At 41.1% G+C, this 22,234-nt stretch overlaps 1 protein-coding gene across 1 annotated transcript in view; it reads right to left on the bottom strand.

The window, feature by feature from the left end:
- Positions 1–829: 829 nt before the first annotated feature.
- Positions 830–22,234, bottom strand: part of SATB2 (SATB homeobox 2) — a gene marked incomplete in the record, with an annotated part of 129,174 nt that continues 107,769 nt past the window's right edge. The window contains 2 exon segments of the mRNA XM_078769492.1: positions 830–2,633; positions 14,520–14,840. Of these exon segments, the coding sequence (XP_078625618.1) occupies positions 1,800–2,633; positions 14,520–14,840 (1,155 nt within the window).

Genomic DNA, 22,234 nt, shown 5'->3' with positions numbered 1-22,234 from the left:
TTTCGCTCGGGGCCTTGCCTGTGACGCCAACCGTTACAAGTACCGGGGATGGTGCATGACTGAAAAACACAAAGTAAATTGTTTCCATATGGCTTTTGCTGCATATGGGACTCGGATAAATACACATAAACCAGTTCCCAATTCTGGTCACCACAGACACCGCAGCATCGACGAATAAGGCAGAAGAAGAGGAAGAAGTTTTTTTTTTTTTAAATGTGTCATTGTGTCAAATGTTTGTGATAAACCGTTACAATAGAAGGGGAATTCATAATCTTCCTAAAACGAGATACTCACAGTAGTCCAAGAAACACCAACATTTTATTATTTTTCAATGTGTTCAGTATATATATATATATATATATATATATATATATATTATATATATATATATATATATATATATATTACATATATACATATACATACATATATACAGTATATATATTAATTACATATTATATATATATATATATATATATATATATATATATATTTATATATATTACATATATACATACATACATACATATGTACATACATATATACATACACACATATATACATACACACATATATATATATATATATATATATATATATATATATATATACCCCCTGGTTTTGGTTTTGGTTTGCACTGGTGGGAACGATGGTCTGTGTGGCAGACAGGCTGTTGGGTCCTTGCGGGTTATGCGGTATTTACCGTGTGAGACATAATTCGTGGCTGGTGCTCACCATTAAAGCTAGGAGGTGCCTTGATCATATATATATATATATATATTATATATATATAATTATATATATATATATATGTATATATATATTTAGTAAGCAAAAACCTTCTTACTGACTATATATATATTTGACAAATAAACGGCGTTTCTTGGACTATTGAGTATCTTTTTTTCGGAAACTTTATAAAATACCGCACTGAAAAGAAATTTGTTGCTTTAATTTAAATTCCATAAGCCACTAATTTAATTGACCTTCAAAACATTTTCTTGGCAAGATTCATGTGCCAGTGGTCTGACTTCCTGCCATATCTCTATATCCTCAAACTTCCATTTTCATAGAAAATGGCACCCGAATATTTCACACCTTTCTCTCATACCTAGGCTGTCCACCATTTTAAAATGCCGAATAAAACGCTTTCATAAAGAACTTTAAATTTCTACTTCTGTCCAACTATTGTCAGAAAACGTAAAGCAAAGGTTGCACTCTTGAAAATGTCTAAAATCCCTGTTCGTTCATTAGATCTCATCTTAAAAACCATCTGTATTCCTTTCTTACAATCCTTATGTTGTACTATATCCTATAGACTCTATTCCACCCTCTCCCCCTTTTCCTCAAACTACTCCCTATAACACTTTGTCGTGTCCAATCTCAAACTTTTGCAATCATCAAAGCAAGCCACTCACTGTTTAGCCACTATCGCACTGTGTGCAATGCTCCCCAACCCACACTAGTGTTATCAGTAAGAGCTCTTCCAAAAGCCTCTTTATCTAAGGTATCAAAATAACCATTTAAAGTCATTTCCACACATACACCACCATCATGTCAGTCTTCTCATCCTGAGTGGTAATTTCAGCAATAAATATACCACCTGCATAATGCAGGGATTCTTCTCCTTCATTGCTGGCATCAGGCTGTAAAAACAGGTACAATGTCTGCCCACGAGTCAGCCTACACCAGTGGTGCTGCAACAGCAGAAAGCAGTTATAAATGGCCTCCGAAGGCCAATTATGTCTGGAAAAATCGTTCTCAATGGAGCCAATCTCTGGTCTTTCAGGCACAAAGACTTATGGGCCAACACTGTTGGGCCTGCACTCGGTCAGTTCACGCAGCACATCCTGAAGGCTGCTCGGGATAATATCTGCAGGACCTGTTGCATCCTCGCCATCAGTTTCAATATGCTCATCTCCAGATGTTACCCGTGTGGTTTCTGTTTCTCCATCCTGATCTCCTCCACGCTCTTCATCAGACCACGATAAGCCAGTTTGGACTTGGCCTGGCAGGGAGGGTACAGGGTCCAGCTCCGTAGCTTGTGTGCGCCCTGAATGGTGCTTTGCCTGGTAGCGCTGATTCTGGAAAAATTTGAGGACGGTCGTTCTCGGCAAGCCAAGCTGAGCAGCAAGGGTCTGTACAGCTTCGGGATCTGGATAAAGTCCTACGTCTTGGATGAAACTCTGCAGTATAGCTAGGGCCTCGACAGAAATGCGCGTCCTTGCACGTGGTCTACTCAAACCTGTTGTTCCTGGCATTCGTTCTCCACTGTTTTCCACCACCCTATCTTCTCCAACATTCTCTTGTTCTTTTCCTTCTTCCTCCTCCAACTCTTCTCCCTCCTCTCCTCTTCCTCCTTCACCACCCTCTAGCACTTGTCCTCTTCCATGTTCATCATCTCTATCCCCTTCCTGCTCCTGGCTTTCAAGAACTATGGACATATTTTCAACTTCCTCTTCCGTTGTTGGCTCTCTCCCATCATCCCCCGGCTTTTCATGTGCACAGTCTTCCTCTTCATCATTATCTTCCCCGTCCTCTTCTTCTGCTTCCATTGCATAATGGCAGCCTCCCAGCGGCCCAGGTTGTGCAGGGAGAGTACTCTCAACCGACATCACCTGTTTGACCGCATGCTGCGCAACACAAAACACGATACTATTAGCATAATTACAATCATCAGTTAGCTGCTTCATAGCAGATTCAAGCACAATGATGACAAAGCAGCTTCTTGGTCAATAAAAAAAAACATTGGGTAGTTTGCCATTGCCTTCATAGTGGGGATGTAATTTGAACCAGCAATTACCAGATTACACCACAGAAGCTCAGCCAGCTAGGCCAACCCGGAACTATACGATGATAAATGATCACAGATGGCCCGCTGTTCTATTGTACTTGTTTGTGTGTGTGTGCATTTCAAGTTTAGAGTGAATGATGCTGTTTCATCCGTCTCATCACAATGGTCTTGCATTCAGCCCTGAGTTGTATTTATCATGCAATGTAATGTGCAAGTAATTTATTATTAAACTGGATTTTTACAGAGTAGCCTGTATGGCAATGCCGTCTAGAACAGCGTCTGTCTGTCCGTATGTCCCCACAAACGTCCACCAATCAGAGCTGAGGATCTGGTCACATGACAGGGTGACAGCGTTTATTAACCATTACAGTTGCATATTTTACTAAAAGGAAATATAATAACCTTCTGTGGAACGTTTTGGGGTCCCAGCGGGTGTCGAACGGTTGGTGGGAGGTTTCAGAAATTCCTCAATACAATTATAATTTTGAAATTAGATCCAGATGGACCTTGCTCCCCAAACCGAAAGTGAACAGATGATGACAGTTCGCTGGTTTGATAATCTACTATACAGTATAAGAGAGCCGTTGGTCTCTGTGTGTGTCTGTCTGTGTCGCCATTTTTCTCAGAAATGGCTGAACGGATCTTTGTCAAACTTTCAGAGGTTCATCAGTGAGTGCCTTGGAGTGTTTTAGGCAAAAAAAGGTTTACTTTTTTGCATTACAAAAAAATAATAATAATAATCGCTCTTTCTTGCCTACGCAGGGTATTACAACTTCCTTTTTACCTGTACAACACTGAGGTTATGAAGCAGTATTTGCACAGGAAAAATTTTCCTCCTTCCCTTTCCCCCCTCCCCCAAAACGGAGAGGCATGTCAAAGCCACCCTCCCCCACCCACCCCAAAATATGTATATGCAGTATATCTTTCCTCTCCCTCTCCCCTCTACTCCCCCTTCCAGTGCCCCCCTCCCTTTCTCGCCCCTGCCTCTCCTGCTTCCTCTGACCACCCCCCGCCCCCCGCCCCCCCCCACCCACAACGCCGGGTACTCCTGCTCGTATCTCAATACAATTGTGAGTTAACATTATATTTGATCTATTGATACCATAGTATTAATTTGTGATTGGAATGATGAATGATGCTGTTTGGAATGAAAATATAGAGATACATAGAGTTAAACGAAGAATGAGGAAATGACGCAAGGGTTTCCATCCGTGACATTCGCGGATTCCCCATTTGCAGTTTCGCCATTGAGTGGATATAGCAACGTTCAGAGTGGGTACGTTATTTGTCCAAGTCCTTCACAAACCTGCTGTCAATGTCTGACGTTCGACCGAAGGTAGGCAAAAGAATGTGGAATTTATTGGTTCATCTTTTTCCATTCACCATTTTTTTACCCAAGTCATTCACAAACCAGCTGTCCATGCCTGAAGTCCAAAAAATTGAAGACATTATTTATTTGCTAAAATTATTTATTATTATAATAATGTTATTAACATTATTTATTTGCTAACTGCTAACTGGTATCCTCACCTAGGTCATACAATCCTCTTCAACTTAGGTTTCAAACAAGCCTGGCTACGCCATTGTTAGACTATCGGTCTTGTTTTTTTGTTTTTATCAATTAGTGATTCCACTAAATACTAGGAAGGAATTTGGAAACCATAATGTTGGAATGCCACAACAAAGAATTGCAGGTTCACACTTCCTCAACAAACTGAGATGGAACAAGATACAACACCTTCCTTCCCCCCCCCCTCCCCCGCCCCCACCAGCACAGCAAATATTCACCCAGCCTCTCACTCCCGTATTGTCAATTTATATTCACTTTTCAATCGTGACAAGATGAACAAACAAATGCCAAGCGCTAGGGGGGTCCACGTGCTATGCGCAAACTGTTCTCAAGACTACAAACACAACAAACCCCTACCCCCTTCCTGAAAACACTACCAGCCCCCCTCCCTCACCTCTCCCATGTGGGACCTACACTTTCATTGAAAAGTTTGGTCACGATCCATTAAAGCAGTTAAATAGATTACCCTTCCCCATATTCCAACCCCCCTTTAAATATCAAAATGTATTAAAGATAATAATTTGATTTTTCCAACATAAATCCCCCATGGGGCCAACGCGATGCCAGCCAGTCTGGGAGCACTGTGGCCCATAGGGCTGACGTGGAAATCTGTACCAGATATAGAGAACATCCACCACCAGAGAACAATCACTACCCCATTCACCCCCTATTTCACTTCCAATCGTCCCCCATTATGTGTGTTAAATTTGGTTGTGATCAAGCAAGTGGTTATAAGGATCTTCCCTTCCCACTCACCTGACACTCAAAAATCGCCCCCACCATGGCACTGTCTAAGGGGCCCCCACTATATCTGCTAAGTTTGGTGGCCCTACAACGTTCCATTCTCAAGATATACAAGATATAAGGGAACGGACATACAGACAAACAGAAAAATGGGGTGTGGCAACGAGTGCAGCTTTTTCTGATGCCAGACGAGTCAGGAAACGTGCCGGCGGACTTGGACCAACATAATCGATCCCTATTAAATGTTTGGGGAACATTGCCAAGATATTTAAATTCAGTGCTACTGATTAATAAAATATTCAAAAATACATTATTCAATCATTCAAATAAAATAATAAAAAATCATTGGTCAGCAGGATAGTCCAGTCTAGAGCTATACACATTGACCTCTGAGCTGTGTGGCCCTGGGTTACAATCCCGACCCGGATACAAACGGTCATCCCGGTGTTTCACAGGCAGAGTGATTCGTCAATATGTCGTATCTGAGATGGACAATAAACCAGATGTCTCATGTTCCGACATCAGTTGGTGGATATTAAAGATCCGGCGGTGTCCTTCGTGAGGAGTAGGTGAGCTATCACCGGCACCCTGGACATATTACAAATTCCTGCTCCAACCTACAGGATGCACTACATCAACGGCCCAAATGCCGCCCCCCTTCCCTCCCCTTGCAATGATGCTAATTGCAGAAGCAGAAAATTAAAATCATTATTGAAAGATACATTATTCATTCAAAGATACATGAAAGATACCAGGATATTCAAAAATAAAGATACATCAAATATACATGGAAGATTACAACGATTTTCAAATTTAAAGGTCAAATTGAAATATTAACATCCACCTCCTCACTCCCACTCACCCTTACACCAAAGCAGCTTATCACACTACGCATCCTCCAGAACCCCAATGGGAGCACTTAGTGGAGGAAATAAATAAGTTTGGTCTCTTAAAACCCTTCCCAAAATTTTGAGGATTGCAGCTGCTATGTTGCATTTGTTGCCCTGAATAAATATGAATGAAATTGCCCTACATCAACTACCGACTATCATCTACATCAACAAATGTTGCCCTACATCAACTACCTACTTTCATCTACATCAACAAATGTTGCCCTACATCAACTACCTACTTTCATCTACATCAACAAATGTTGCCCTACATCAACTACCTACTATCATCTACATCAACAAATGTTGCCCTACATCAACAAATGTTGCCCTACATCAACTACCTACTTTCACCTACATCAACAAATGTTGCCCTACATCAACTACCTACTTTCATCTACATCAACAAATGTTGCCCTACATCAACTACCTACTTTCATCTACATCAACAAATGTTGCCCTACATCAACTACCTACTATCATCTACATCAACAAATGTTGCCCTACATCAACAAATGTTGCCCTACATCAACTACCTACTTTCATCTACATCAACAAATGTTGCCCTACATCAACTACCTACTATCATCTAAATCAATAAATGTTGCCCTACATCAACTACCTACTTTCATCTACATCAACAAATGTTGCCCTACATCAAATACCTACTATCATCTACATCAACAAATGTTGCCGTACATCAACTACCTACTATCATCTACATCAACAAATGTTGCCCTACATCAACTACCTACTGTCATCTACATCAACAAATGTTGCCCTACATCAACTACCTACTATCATCGACATCAACAAATGTTGCCCTACATCAACTACCGACTATCATCTACATCAACAAATGTTGCCCTACATCAACTACCTACTTTCATCTACATCAACAAATGTTGCCCTACATCAACTACCTACTTTCATCTACATCAACAAATGTTGCCCTACATCAACTACCTACTTTCATCTACATCAACAAATGTTGCCCTACATCGACTACCTACTATCATCTACATCAACAAATGTTGCCCTACATCAACTACCTACTATCATCGACATCAACAAATGTTGCCCTACATCAACTACCGACTATCATCTACATCAACAAATGTTGCCCTACATCAACTACCTACTTTCATCTACATCAACAAATGTTGCCCTACATCAACTACCTACTTTCATCTACATCAACAAATGTTGCCCTACATCAACTACCTACTATCATCCACATCAACAAATGTTGCCCTACATCAAATACCTACTATCATCGACATCAACAAATGTTGCCGTACATCAACTACCTACTATCATCTACATCAACAAATGTTGCCCTACATCAACTACCTACTGTCATCTACATCAACAAATGTTGCCCTACATCAACTACCTACTATCATCGACATCAACAAATGTTGCCCTACATCAACTACCGACTATCATCTACATCAACAAATGTTGCCCTACATCAACTACCTACTTTCATCTACATCAACAAATGTTGCCCTACATCAACTACCTACTTTCATCTACATCAACAAATGTTGCCCTACATCAACTACCTACTATCATCCACATCAACAAATGTTGCCCTACATCAACTACCTACTTTCATCTACATCAACAAATGTTGCCCTACATCAACTACCTACTTTCATCTACATCAACAAATGTTGCCCTACATCGACTACCTACTATCATCTACATCAACAAATGTTGCCCTACATCAACTACCTACTATCATCCACATCAACAAATGTTGCCCTACATCAACTACCTACTTTCATCTACATCAACAAATGTTGCCCTACATCAACTACCTACTATCATCTACATCAACAAATGTTGCCCTACATCAACTACCTACTTTCATCTACATCAACAAATGTTGCCCTACATCAACTACCTACTTTCATCTACATCAACAAATGTTGCCCTACATCAACTACCTACTTTCATCTGCATCAACAAATGTTGCCCTACATCAACTACCTACTTTCATCTACATCAACAAATGTTGCCCTACATCAACTACCTACTATCATCTACATCAACAAATGTTGCCCTACATCAACTACCTACTTTCATCTTCATCAACAAATGTTGCCCTACATCAACTACCTACTATCATCTACATCAACAAATGTTGCCCTACATCAACTACCTTTCATCTACATCAACAAATGTTGCCCTACAATCTACATCAACTACATACTTTCATCTACATCAACAAATGTTGCCCTACATCAACTACCTATAATCATCTACATCAACAAATGTTGCCCTACATCAACTACCTACTTTCATCTGCATCAACAAATGTTGCCCTACATCAACTACCTACTTTCATCTACATCAACAAATGTTGCCCTACAATCTACATCAACTACATACTTTCATCTACATCAACAAATGTTGCCCTACATCAACTACCTATAATCATCTACATAAACAAATGTTGCCCTACATCAACTACCTACTTTCATCTACATCAACAAATGTTGCCCTACATCAACTACCTACTATCATCTACATCAACAAATGTTGCCCTACATCAACTACCGACTATCATCTACATCAACAAATGTTGCCCTACATCAACTACCTACTTTCATCTACATCAACAAATGTTGCCCTACATCAACTACCTACTTTCATCTGCATCAACAAATGTTGCCCTACATCAACTACCTACTTTCATCTACATCAACAAATGTTGCCCTACAATCTACATCAACTACCTACTTTCATCTACATCAACAAATGTTGCCCTACATCAACTACCTACTTTCATCTACATCAACAAATGTTGCCCTACATCAACTACCTACTATCATCTACATCAACAAATGTTGCCCTACATCAACTACCTACAATCATCTACATCAACAAATGTTGCCCTACATCAACTACCTACTTTCATCTACATCAACAAATGTTGCCCTACATCAACTACCGACTATCATCTACATCAACAAATGTTGCCCTACATCAACTACCTACTTTCATCTACATCAACAAATGTTGCCCTACATCAACTACCTACTTTCATCTACATCAACAAATGTTGCCCTACATCAACTACCGACTATCATCTACATCAACAAATGTTGCCCTACATCAACTACCTACTTTCATCTACATCAACAAATGTTGCCCTACATCAACTACCTACTTTCATCTACATCAACAAATGTTGCCCTACATCAACTACCTACTTTCATCTGCATCAACAAATGTTGCCCTACATCAACTACCTACTTTCATCTACATCAACAAATGTTGCCCTACATCAACTACCTACTATCATCTACATCAACAAATGTTGCTCTACATCAACTACCGACTATCATCTACATCAACAAATGTTGCCCTACATCAACTACCTACTTTCATCTACATCAACAAATGTTGCCCTACATCAACTACCTACTTTCATCTGCATCAACAAATGTTGCCCTACATCAACTACCTACTTTCATCTACATCAACAAATGTTGCCCTACAATCTACATCAACTACATACTTTCATCTACATCAAAAATGTTGCCCTACATCAACTACCTATAATCATCTACATCAGCAAATGTTGCCCTACATCAACTACCTACTTTCATCTGCATCAACAAATGTTGCCCTACATCAACTACCTACTTTCATCTACATCAACAAATGTTGCCCTACATCAACTACCTACTATCATCTACATCAACAAATGTTGCCCTACATCAACTACCTACTTTCATCTACATCAACAAATGTTGCCCTACATCAACTACCTACTTTCATCTGCATCAACAAATGTTGCCCTACATCAACTACCTACTTTCATCTGCATCAACAAATGTTGCCCTACATCAACTACCTACTTTCATCTACATCAACAAATGTTGCCCTACATCAACTACCTACTATCATCTACATCAACAAATGTTGCCCTACATCAACTACCTACTTTCATCTTCATCAACAAATGTTGCCCTACATCAACTACCTACTATCATCTACATCAACAAATGTTGCCCTACATCAACTACCTTTCATCTACATCAACAAATGTTGCCCTATAATCTACATCAACTACATACTTTCATCTACATCAACAAATGTTGCCCTACATCAACTACCTATAATCATCTACATCAACAAATGTTGCCCTACATCAACTACCTACTTTCATCTGCATCAACAAATGTTGCCCTACATCAACTACCTACTTTCATCTACATCAACAAATGTTGCCCTACAATCTACATCAACTACATACTTTCATCTACATCAACAAATGTTGCCCTACATCAACTACCTATAATCATCTACATAAACAAATGTTGCCCTACATCAACTACCTACTTTCATCTACATCAACAAATGTTGCCCTACATCAACTACCTACTATCATCTACATCAACAAATGTTGCCCTACATCAACTACCGACTATCATCTACATCAACAAATGTTGCCCTACATCAACTACCTACTTTCATCTACATCAACAAATGTTGCCCTACATCAACTACCTACTTTCATCTGCATCAACAAATGTTGCCCTACATCAACTACCTACTTTCATCTACATCAACAAATGTTGCCCTACAATCTACATCAACTACCTACTTTCATCTACATCAACAAATGTTGCCCTACATCAACTACCTACTTTCATCTACATCAACAAATGTTGCCCTACATCAACTACCTACTTTCATCTACATCAACAAATGTTGCCCTACATCAACTACCTACTTTCATCTACATCAACAAATGTTGCCCTACATCAACTACCGACTATCATCTACATCAACAAATGTTGCCCTACATCAACTACCTACTTTCATCTACATCAACAAATGTTGCCCTACATCAACTACCTACTTTCATCTACATCAACAAATGTTGCCCTACATCAACTACCTACTATCATCTACATCAACAAATGTTGCCCTACATCAACTACCTACAATCATCTACATCAACAAATGTTGCCCTACATCAACTACCTACTTTCATCTACATCAACAAATGTTGCCCTACATCAACTACCGACTATCATCTACATCAACAAATGTTGCCCTACATCAACTACCTACTTTCATCTACATCAACAAATGTTGCCCTACATCAACTACCTACTTTCATCTACATCAACAAATGTTGCCCTACATCAACTACCGACTATCATCTGCATCAACAAATGTTGCCCTACATCAACTACCTACTTTCATCTACATCAACAAATGTTGCCCTACATCAACTACCTACTTTCATCTACATCAACAAATGTTGCCCTACATCAACTACCTACTTTCATCTGCATCAACAAATGTTGCCCTACATCAACTACCTACTTTCATCTACATCAACAAATGTTGCCCTACATCAACTACCTACTATCATCTACATCAACAAATGTTGCTCTACATCAACTACCGACTATCATCTACATCAACAAATGTTGCCCTACATCAACTACCTACTTTCATCTACATCAACAAATGTTGCCCTACATCAACTACCTACTTTCATCTGCATCAACAAATGTTGCCCTACATCAACTACCTACTTTCATCTACATCAACAAATGTTGCCCTACAATCTACATCAACTACATACTTTCATCTACATCAACAAATGTTGCCCTACATCAACTACCTATAATCATCTACATCAGCAAATGTTGCCCTACATCAACTACCTACTTTCATCTACATCAACAAATGTTGCCATACATCAACTACCTACTATCATCTACATCAACAAATGATAATGCAAACAGTGCAGATCTTCACGATGTCGTCGTAAAAACCCTTCTCGCAGCAGGGAGACAAGAGTTTGCGAGTCTCTTCTTAACTATTCCTCAATGAATCGTGAACATTTTTGAATGGTAGGAATGATAGAAATACCCTACCACGAACAGCGTGCAGAATGGCAGTGCAGTGGAAAATAGGCACGAGGTCAAGCATACCAATTTAAAGGGAAATTAAACTCAAATTCTAAAAACTAATAATTAGAGCAAAGTGGGGCAAGATGCCCCCTGGCAGGAGGGACGGGGCAAGATGAAAACATACTAAAATAATCACATTATCTCGCTTGTCACACATTATTTTTAGATATTCACATCCTCAGGAAATTCATACTTTGGGGGAAAGTCACACAATTAACTGGTCATTGCATATGATATGTTGGAGTCGTTTTGTCTTTACAGGTCTCATTACATATACAAGTGCTCGAGCTAGTAATTGAAAGGGAAATGAGGAGGAGCTTTTGTAGGGTAATTATGTTATACATGAATTGAAATGTATGAATCAAACAATGATTTCACATTAATCAGCTGCCATGCCTCCTGCACCGACCAAACATTTCACTGTAAATGGTCATGCATGGATTAATGGTAGTGTCGATGTCAGTCAGGGTTCATCAATATATTACATACACAGGGAAGGCGAAGCGCATGCGATATGAGAGTCTGAAGTTGGGAGTGTCAAATATTTATTTTTGTGAGAAAATATCTGGATCATCAAAACTTGCTGGATTGATTCTCAGAGTTTTCCACAAGTATATTGTGAAGTCATTGAGCTAGGATGGCCGAGAGGTACGCGCACTCGCCTCTATGCTGTTTAGCCTGGGTTCGAATCCCGGCCCGGCTATAAGCTGTCATCCTGGTGTTTCACAGGCTGGGTGATTCATTCAATGTGTCTGCCGTTGATCGGATGGACGCTAAACTGGCGTCCCGTCTGCCGGCATTAGTTGGTGGACGTTAAAGATCGCACGGTGCCCTTCTTGAAGACTAGGCGAGCTATCGCCAGCACCCTGAACAAATTTGAAATTCTTGCCCTAACCTACAGGGGGCCCTATAGGTTAGACCATATCAGCAGTACATATGCTCCATCCATCAGCCAATGATGTTACCTGCAGCCTTGTGCTGCATATGGAATAAGAAGATTGTGAATACGACAAAAGCACTACAATAGTCCGTACTAACAGTTTTACATCCAATTGTCAGTTTTAGTCACAAATTATGTACAATTCCCCCAGAATTGTGATCATCAGAATGTATTTATTTTCCCGGAGGGTTAGATCTATCTTGTATAAATTAACCAGGTGTAGCTGGGAAAGACATCCATTAAGGGAGCAAAGGGAAAATCCAGCCAATATATCTGTAAAACCCCCCTTCCTCCCTCCCCCTCCCTATCCCCCCTTATCCCCCCCTCCCCCTCTCTATCCCCCCGTATCCCCCCCTCCCCCTTCCCCCCCTTATCCTCCCCACCCGGCAAAGCCGGGTACTTCTGGTAGGAGCTTTTAACTAGCTTCTGCCTAGCTTCTGCTAGGTTTTGCTCGATAGTGCCGAAGCCTTTTAAAACTAGAACGGGCACTCGGTAGAGCGCATACTTTCGCCGCAGCTACTGTTCTGTACTTGGCATGGGAGTGTAGGGAACAGAACAGTGAACAGTTTGGTGCTGATTTCATGCAAATCGGATAAGAATTGACCGAGTTATGACAAAAAACGCACATTTTGCAAGGTCGTGACCCCCCTGACCTTTGACCCCCAACCGCTAACAAGGGTAATGTCTTCACTGGGTCATGTCGTATATCACAAGATCGGGCATTGAATTCTGAACATTTTGGCATTAGTTGCATGCCAATTGGATAAAAATTGACCGCGCTATGGTAAAAATACGATTTTGACCTTTTCGTGACCTTGACCTTGACCTTTGACCCGATTGCTCCCAAAATCTAATCAAATGTGTCCCGTATAATAACCAATCATCCCACCAAATTTCATGCAATTCGGTTGAATACTTTTTGAGTTATGCGAATAACATACACACACACACACACACACAGACATACAAATAAATACACAGCGATCAAAACATAACCTTCCGCTTTTGCGAAGGTAATTAATGACAGTTATATACAAGTACACATTCGCATAAATAAATACAAAACAATCACCAGACATTTGAACACAAATAAATCAAACAATTCCAGAAGTGTATGAAGTTGGTAGTATGGCTTCTTCTTCTTCCTGACGGCGTCACACTCAACTTAGAAACGTGATGAACGGCACATTCACCCAACAGCATATGTATGAACCCCCTTCCTCTCCTACCTCCCCCCCTTCCACCCCCTCCCCCTCTCCTTCCCCCCCTCCCTCCCCATTCTCCCCCCTCCCATCCCTTCCCCCCACCCTCCCCCCCCCAATCCAGCCAATAAATCTGTGCCATTTGAAGGGCATTAAGTAGTCAAAACATCGACATGGGGCCTTTGCCACACAGAAACCTGATTGGTGGGATGTGTGTTCTGTTTCTCTTAATGCAACATAACTTCAGAAGTGAGTTAACTGTACTGAAGTACATCAAGCAAATAAATGGTTAAAAAGCATCTTTAACGTGTCAATGTTCTTTAACCTGTAATGAAATCTATCCTGTCAATACGGATTAATATCCCAAATTCCTCAATTGCCCTTTACCGCGACTTTTAACAGTTTGGAGTCAACAATGCTATACAAACCTGAATGTAATCAGATAGGAAAGGCTGTCTGAAGGGCGATCTGTCCAGCATATCGTGAGCAGGGAAAGGTGGTCGGGGTTGTGCCACAGGATGCGGAAGGTGGTGGTGATGGTGGTGGTGGAAGTTGTGGTGCGGGCTGACAGTGGCGGCAGCGACTGTAGCGTGATGGTGTGAGCTACTGGCAGCCTCCTCCTGATAGATGGCATCTCTCTCAGACTGTGGCAGGCCAAGAAAACGGCGGATGGTGGCCAGGTTTTCCCAGAGTGTCCTGTTCTCTGGGCTCGGTGGTTCTTTCCAACGCAGGAGCTCACAGAGCCAGCCCTGGAGATAATGAAGACAACCAGTGTAAATAAATTGCACTTTTATGAAGTTTTTCAGAAATACCGTTTTGCGTTAGGAAGCGTGTTTCACGTTCTCATTTGAGAAACATGACTCATGATGCTGTGACCCCCTGGTTCAACAAATTCAACATCTTTGACCGTCTTTACTTGTCATTTGATCTACTAATATTGTCTATTAACGCCTACAACTTATCAATATGAGTGCACCAGATCAGAGAAGCTCAGCGGATTCGAGTGCAATTAATACTCGGATGGAAGGCCGGGTGTTGAACGCCGAGGAAAGGAAGGATAGCTCAGTCGGTAGCGAGCTCGCCTCAGCCATCTGGTCATGGATTTGTTCTGTTGTTTAATCAAATCCGACCAAAACAGGCTGTCAAGGTGCAGTGCTGGCAGGGGCGTGCCACATCTCAGACCATGCAGGCCTTTGTATGGGGATGGAAAGCCGGCTGTGCCGTCTGCATTTGTGTTGTGAAAGTTAAAGATCCCACAGTATTTCTTAATCCGTCTGCCTTGACCAAATTCCCTGCCTGGAGAATAAATTGGACATGGAAGGGAAATATAAAAGGACGTGAATGCTAAGTTAGTTTACGTTAATGGTAAAAATGGGATGAGTACTAAATGGCAAGTAAACGGATAGATTAATAATGGGATGTGGACATAGCACAAGACGATGGACCAACTGGCCTCCTATATCATAAGTTTCCTCGTATATCCTTGCAATTGAAGCACACCATTTCCTAAACTAGCGGGCCCCGGAGGGCAGGAGTACCCTTCTTGGCCCACCTCCGGTGGGCAATGTGCTGCGGCATATCCTTGGAAATGCACTTTATAATTTCTGTCGTTTTTGAAATAAATGGTATTTATCACAACAGATCATACTCCGCACAATCACATTCAAAGTTTGCAACACACTCTTGTGACGTCTATTTTGATGTTTTCTGTTGACACAAACAGCATCAATGGAAACAGAAACATGTTCATTAAACATTTGATCATACATTATATTTAACTATTTTCGTTTTTTAATGGTTTGTCTCCAGGCCAGAGTGGCCATCCAGGGTCACCTTCGAAGACACGAAGAATGATGCTGGGAAAAACGGACACACCCAATTGGTCAGTGCTGCGACAAATCGACAAGTGAAGGGAAAAACGGGCACACCCAATTGGTCAATGCTGCGACCAATTGTCGAGTGAATATTGACGACATAGCTACAGCCACACAAGCTCTATTTATTATAGTAGATCCTGTATGATAGTATCTACAACTCCTCCAAGAGCACACAAGCAAAAAATATTGCTGCACCCTACATTCCTCTTGCTATTAAAATAATTAGTAAAGATAACAACGTATAATGGCTTCACGGGGCAAAAAACATGCACAGTGAACATTACACAATAGAAAAACAAGTCGCATTAATAACAATAGTGTCATCCACTCCCCCCATGCCAAAAAAAGCACTCATTTTTTTCTGGAGTGTTGGACATTATTGGAACAGTTGTGAATACAGATTGTAGTCGAGAAGCTTTGAGAATGAGATATTTGTAATCCACATCATGACAAACAGTGGATCTTTCAATACAGTTACTTTCAATGTCGAGGTCGTGGATTTATGGTTGACAAATCATTGACAAACACTGTGGAAAATTGCTTGCAGCTAGTCAGAAATACATTTCTTGTGAATCGATTCATTGAAAAGCTGATTTCAAAAAAGTTACAAGACCTTGAGATCATGGATAACCCTAAAGTAAAATAAAATACAGCAGATCCTGTACCAAGGGGGTCAACTCAGCCAAAGTTTTGTTTTTTTGGTATACACGATCAAGGATTGTGGAAGAGATACAGCAGAATGAACCACCTTTAGAGGCCATTTTTCCCTGCACCGTGGTCTCCTTTTTGAAGCAATGTTTTACAGCCGGGTGCCCTTCCTGCCGCCAACCCTGTTAGTCGCCTCTTGCGACACACAGGGAATTACCAGTGAACTGGTACTCGATTTGCCGACCTCAGAAGGATGACAGGCTGAGTTAACCCCCCTGGTGTCAATTCAGCGATCGGCCGGGATTCAAACTCAGGATCCTAAGATCCCAAGCCAGCACCCTAACCGCTAAGCCAACACAAGGCTTAGATACAGCAGAATGGAAGGGAATAAAATAGAAAGGGGGAAACACCAACAGCAGAGTAGAAGTGAGAGTGAATGTAAGATCAAGAGAAGGGGGAGAATGACGTAGGGGATGAACAAGCTGCACACACGCTGAATGAAATACAGCGAAAGGTAGAAGGTGACAGTGGGGAAGAAGGAGACACCGAGGAAGAAACAGAAAAGGAACAAAAACCGGCAACAAACGAGGAAAGGTGAGGGGTACACGGAATATCACAATATACCCAGGGGGCCAAACCAGTTTTTTTTAGGAAAACAGACATGGCGTGCTGTAAAAGGATGGCTTCCAAAAATCATATCTATATATATCGACGAACAAAATGTATGTGGACAACCTTGCCAACAAGCTACTGGAAATCTGTAGGAAGCCTCTATACAACATGACCCAACACGCAAATACGGCGCCTTTAGCGGAGATCAGCCATTATGGTTTATCCATGTTCCTTGAGCAATGATGAAGGAAAAACGTAATTCTAACAAACCAAATATATCATAAATACATTGTTATTACTCCCTGAACCATTTACATCTCAATATCAAGGCATATTTTGGGGCAAAACATTAAAGAATTGTCTAAAATGCACGCTCAGTCCTGAATTTAATTGTATCGTTTGTGAACGTAACATTAGAAGATGCATTTCTGTGGTGCTGTTAGTTATCACTTTCTGATTCACTGCTGCTGTCAAAGGTGGCAGTGCAGTGGGCATGGCTGCACTTCTTTTTCGATCCCTGACAGCGGTAGCCTATATAATAGACAATGTTCTTCTTCCCACATGAGCAGTTTGTGTTTCAGCCGATTCAGGAGATCGTCTGCATCATCTGCGGTGGCCAGGTCGGGTGTGTACCTGGCACCAGCTTTCCATCATCCATGGCCCACCCAATGTCCTCACATGGTTCGACAATCGGCTTGCAAATGTGAGCATTCTTGTCGATTGCAGTCGCCAATGCCGCACGTTTGAGATGTTGTTGGAATGCGTTCTCTGTGGGCGGTAGCAGCTTCAGCAGAGTTGACTTGTTGTTTCGGAACTTGTGAACTCGGAGCTTTCCAAGGTCTGAGCCCTCGAAGTTATCACCCTTGTTGGTATATACGGCGACCACAAGCTCCTTTGCCTGGTTGATTACATCTGCTGTGATCCGAGCGGGACCTTGATCATCGTTTGCAAAGTCTTCCAACGCCGAGATGTCGGTTCCCTTGCTTCTGTATGAAGGCAGAGTAATTTTGTGTGCTTCGTCTTTGCCCCAAAATATGCCTTGATATTGAGATGTAAATGGATCAGGGAGTAATAACAATTTATTTATGATATATTTGGTTTGTTAGAATTAAGTTTTTCCTTCATCATTGCTCAAGGAACATGGATAAACCATGATGGCTGATCGAATCGATCTGGTCTTGTCACACACGCAACCTCTCCACCAAGTTTCATCCAAATATGTCCATAACTTTTTGAGATATCCTGCTATATATCGGTTTTAGCCCTTACACTCCATAGTGAAGAATCACTTTAAAAATTCTAGTACCCGGATCCGAATCCGGATCTTCAGCAAAATCTAATCATTTCGTCCTTGTCACATATGCTATATCTCTGCTAAATTTCGTCTGAATCCATCCACAATTTTTTGAGATATCTTGTTCACAAACAGACAGACAGGGGTGAAAACATAATCTCCATCCACCTTCGGTGGCGGAGGTATCAAAGTTGTCAATGTTGCCTCAATTCACAAAGACAAAAACCCTCAATGGCAACCTTCTCATACCTACAAACCTGCAAACCCAAATGCCAATAATTAATCATTAGCAATCGGATGAGTGCATGAGCGCAGTGTAAGATAATTTGTTGGAGATGGCAATATGACTCAATAGTCACAAATTGATTACAGAGGCTTGGTGAAGCCTGAAAGAGTGGCGAGGGGGGGGTTTTTTTTTGGGGGGGGGGGGGGGGAGGTATCTCTCTCACTCTCCTAAGTAGGTTTCCAAAGTTTATGACAGGCATGATGGGTCCATTATTCTTGTGCGAGTGTCCTTGCAATTGCAGAGGATTTGAAAGAATTTTTCTTCTCATGGTGTGATGATAGCGGGTATGTTTGTGTCCTGCCCCAATTTTGTCCATTGGACACGTTATTTTAGCATTTATTGATGCACTTTCTTGCATGGTGCAGCACTAATGAAGCAGCACCAAAATAATTTCTCCAATCAAATTTATTGCGCTCTCAGCTGTCGATTGCCATTTAGGAATGAAATTGCTGCTTGTGGCATCACCTGGGACTGCAGGAAAATTGGCCAGTGTGGGAGATAAACATTACTAGATGTGCAGTAGGAATTTAAAAGGGGTTGGGGGGAACTAATTAAATCTTAAGTGGCTATATACATATTGTGAATGCAAAATGTCAGTGTTTGACCTATGTGTTCATAATATTTGAATGGCACCCAAACATGCACGGATATACACAAGTGGGGCATTCATAAAGTTTTACAAACTAAATAATCACGATAGTCCAAGATGCACCAGAAAAAAGTATAACAATGTATGTGCATATGTTTATACAATTCTTACCAATGTTGGGATGTATTGGCCTAGTGTGAGAATCTCATTTGTAGAAAATTTTGTACACCCCTCATGTACTACATACGCACATATATGTTCTCTGTTTATTACCTCCGCCACAGAAAGTGGACGGAAGTTATGTTTTCAATTGTCTGTCTGTCTGTGAGCAGGATATCTCAAATAGTTATGGACAGATTCGGACGAAATTCCGTGGACAGGTTGGGTGTGTGACAAGGACGAATTCTTTAGATTTTGGTGAAGATCTGCATCTGGATCAAGGTGCTGTACCATACTTTTAAGTGATTCTTCACCATTGAGAGATAGGGCCAAAACTATAAGTTGCATCATATTTCCAAAACATTTGGACGGATTCAGACGAAACTAGATGGATCAGTTGGTTTGGTGACAAGAACAAGGCGTTATTTTGGCAAATCAATATCCGGATTCAGATTTGGCCTATCGGTTGGATACAAAACGTAAACTGCTCAAACTGGCGGAGGTATGCGCTCTACTGAGCGCAGTTATAGTTATTCCATGTAAGTAACACAGACTACACTATACGAGCAAGTTAGCTCACACATCACGCTTCGAAAAGTACACAAGCCAAGAATCCTGCAAGCTTATGGGAAGCACTAAGTATTCACCAAATATTGATTCAACATCAACACTAAGAAATGAAAATCAAGATTAAAAATGCTAAAGGTAAGCCAAGTATAACACCAACATTCATTTTTATAATAATACAGTATATATAAAAGGCAGTGTGTGTGTGCATGTCAGTGTGTGTATGTGTGTGTGTGTGTATGTGTGTGTCAGTGGGTGTATGTCTCCTCCATAACCACAAAACCATGAAACTTAGCAGCTCCAAACTTTGCTTGCATACTTATCGACCCCAAAGGGAGCGCTGGAATGAAAACTGGATGTTTGGGTGTGTTAAAACACCCCTTTCCTTTTGAAAATAATTTATGCTAAAATTTACCCTAAAACTAGTAACAGGAAGGCTTACCTTTGGTCAGCCTGCGTGCAGGTCGCTCAGCTCGGTGTCTTAAATCCACCATTTTGTCTGCTCAGCTCAAATATGCCTTGCCTCAAAACAGGTCGGGTTTCTGTACAATAAAGCTTCATATCTACGAATGATAATACAGCTGATCTTCATACCTTTGAATTGCTGTATTCCTGCATACATCGCAATGCTTATAAATGCCAGTTTTCATGCCTTTATTTAATTTCTGCACACATTTTGTATCTAACATGCGATAAGCTCAATAATCTCTTCACCTGAATCGAATTTCAAAATTTTAACCGTGGAATTGAACTTAGCAGCAGTTCCGACTGTTAAAAAGTGTTCATTTGTTCAATTTGAACATTGTTGGCCACCAGGCATCTCAACAGTTTCGTTGGAGTTGCTTACTTGAGTGCTTAAGCTGCTTGGTGAGCGCTCTACAACCAGCTTGGTAATGGAACACCCTTGATGCTCACCATTCTCTTACTTTTCATTTGCTTAATTTGTCTTTTGATTTTGATGCTCAACTTTCCCAGCTCCTCCATTCATGCTGCTGCCCCCCTTCCCTCTACCCATGTTGCCTTCCCCTCTCCTCTCCTCACACTGCCTTCCCTTCCCTTCTCTTTGCGCTGCCTTTGCTTCCACTCTCCTCGTGCTGCTTTTGCTTCCACTCTCGTCACGCTGCCTTCCCTTCTCCTCCCTTCATGCTGTTTTCCCCTCCCCTCCACCCTTTCCTCCTCCTCTTCTCCCCCCCTCCCATTCCCGTCACAAAGCAACTTTGCGTGACCCAGAAACGCCGAGTACCTTTGCGAATGATAAAATAATTCTAGGAGTTGGAATTAGTGCCACATTTATGCTGACATCCATAAAACCTTTTTCACCTATCCTCATGTATTCAGTAAAATAAACACTGTGTATAACCCTAGGTATAAGGCATTGCATGACTGTGTATATTAATAATAATATAGACCATGAAGACCATCTCTTCCACACCTGCGACGCTGTCTGTCCACTCATGTAATATTCGCTGTCTGTCCACTCATGTAATATTCACCTGCTCCACTGCATTTATTACGGAAACCTTCCACCCTCTGTTAGTTAGCTCTATTATGGACAAATATATTTATCATAAAATGCACTTTGAAAATACTCATACCAAGACCTCAGCTCATCATCGTCATCAACATCATGCACTAAGCCCTATGCAGAGCGTTGGTGCTGCCGAAGCAGTTACTAGACTACAATCCTAGTCGGATCACCACTCCGATGCTCAGGAAGTCAGGGCAGAAATTCGGAATTTGTTCATTGTGCCGACGATAGCTCGCCTACCCTTCACAAAAGACACTGTGGGATCAGTCCACCATATAATGCCAGCAGATGGGACACCCAGTTTAACGTCCATCCGAGTGACATTGACGAATCACCCTGTCTGTGAAACACCAGGATGACAGTTTATAGCTGGTTTAAGCTTGGTTATTAGCCAGGTGATTGTCAGAATCATGGTTAAATAATACCAATAGTCACATGAATTAAAGGTTATATACATATGCCATGATGTTGCATTGAAGGGTCAAACATGTTTTGCAATTGCAAGTATATGGTTCAAACATCCCAAGCGCAGACTGTAAACAAAGACTTCAACTGATGGGCAACATATTAATCAGATGGATTA

The sequence above is a fragment of the Myxine glutinosa genome, chromosome 1, assembly GCF_964187855.1.
Source record: "Myxine glutinosa chromosome 1, kmMyxGlut1.1, whole genome shotgun sequence".
NCBI classification, from domain to species: Eukaryota; Metazoa; Chordata; class Myxini; order Myxiniformes; family Myxinidae; genus Myxine; species Myxine glutinosa.
This window is presented reverse-complemented; position numbering and strand designations above follow the sequence as displayed.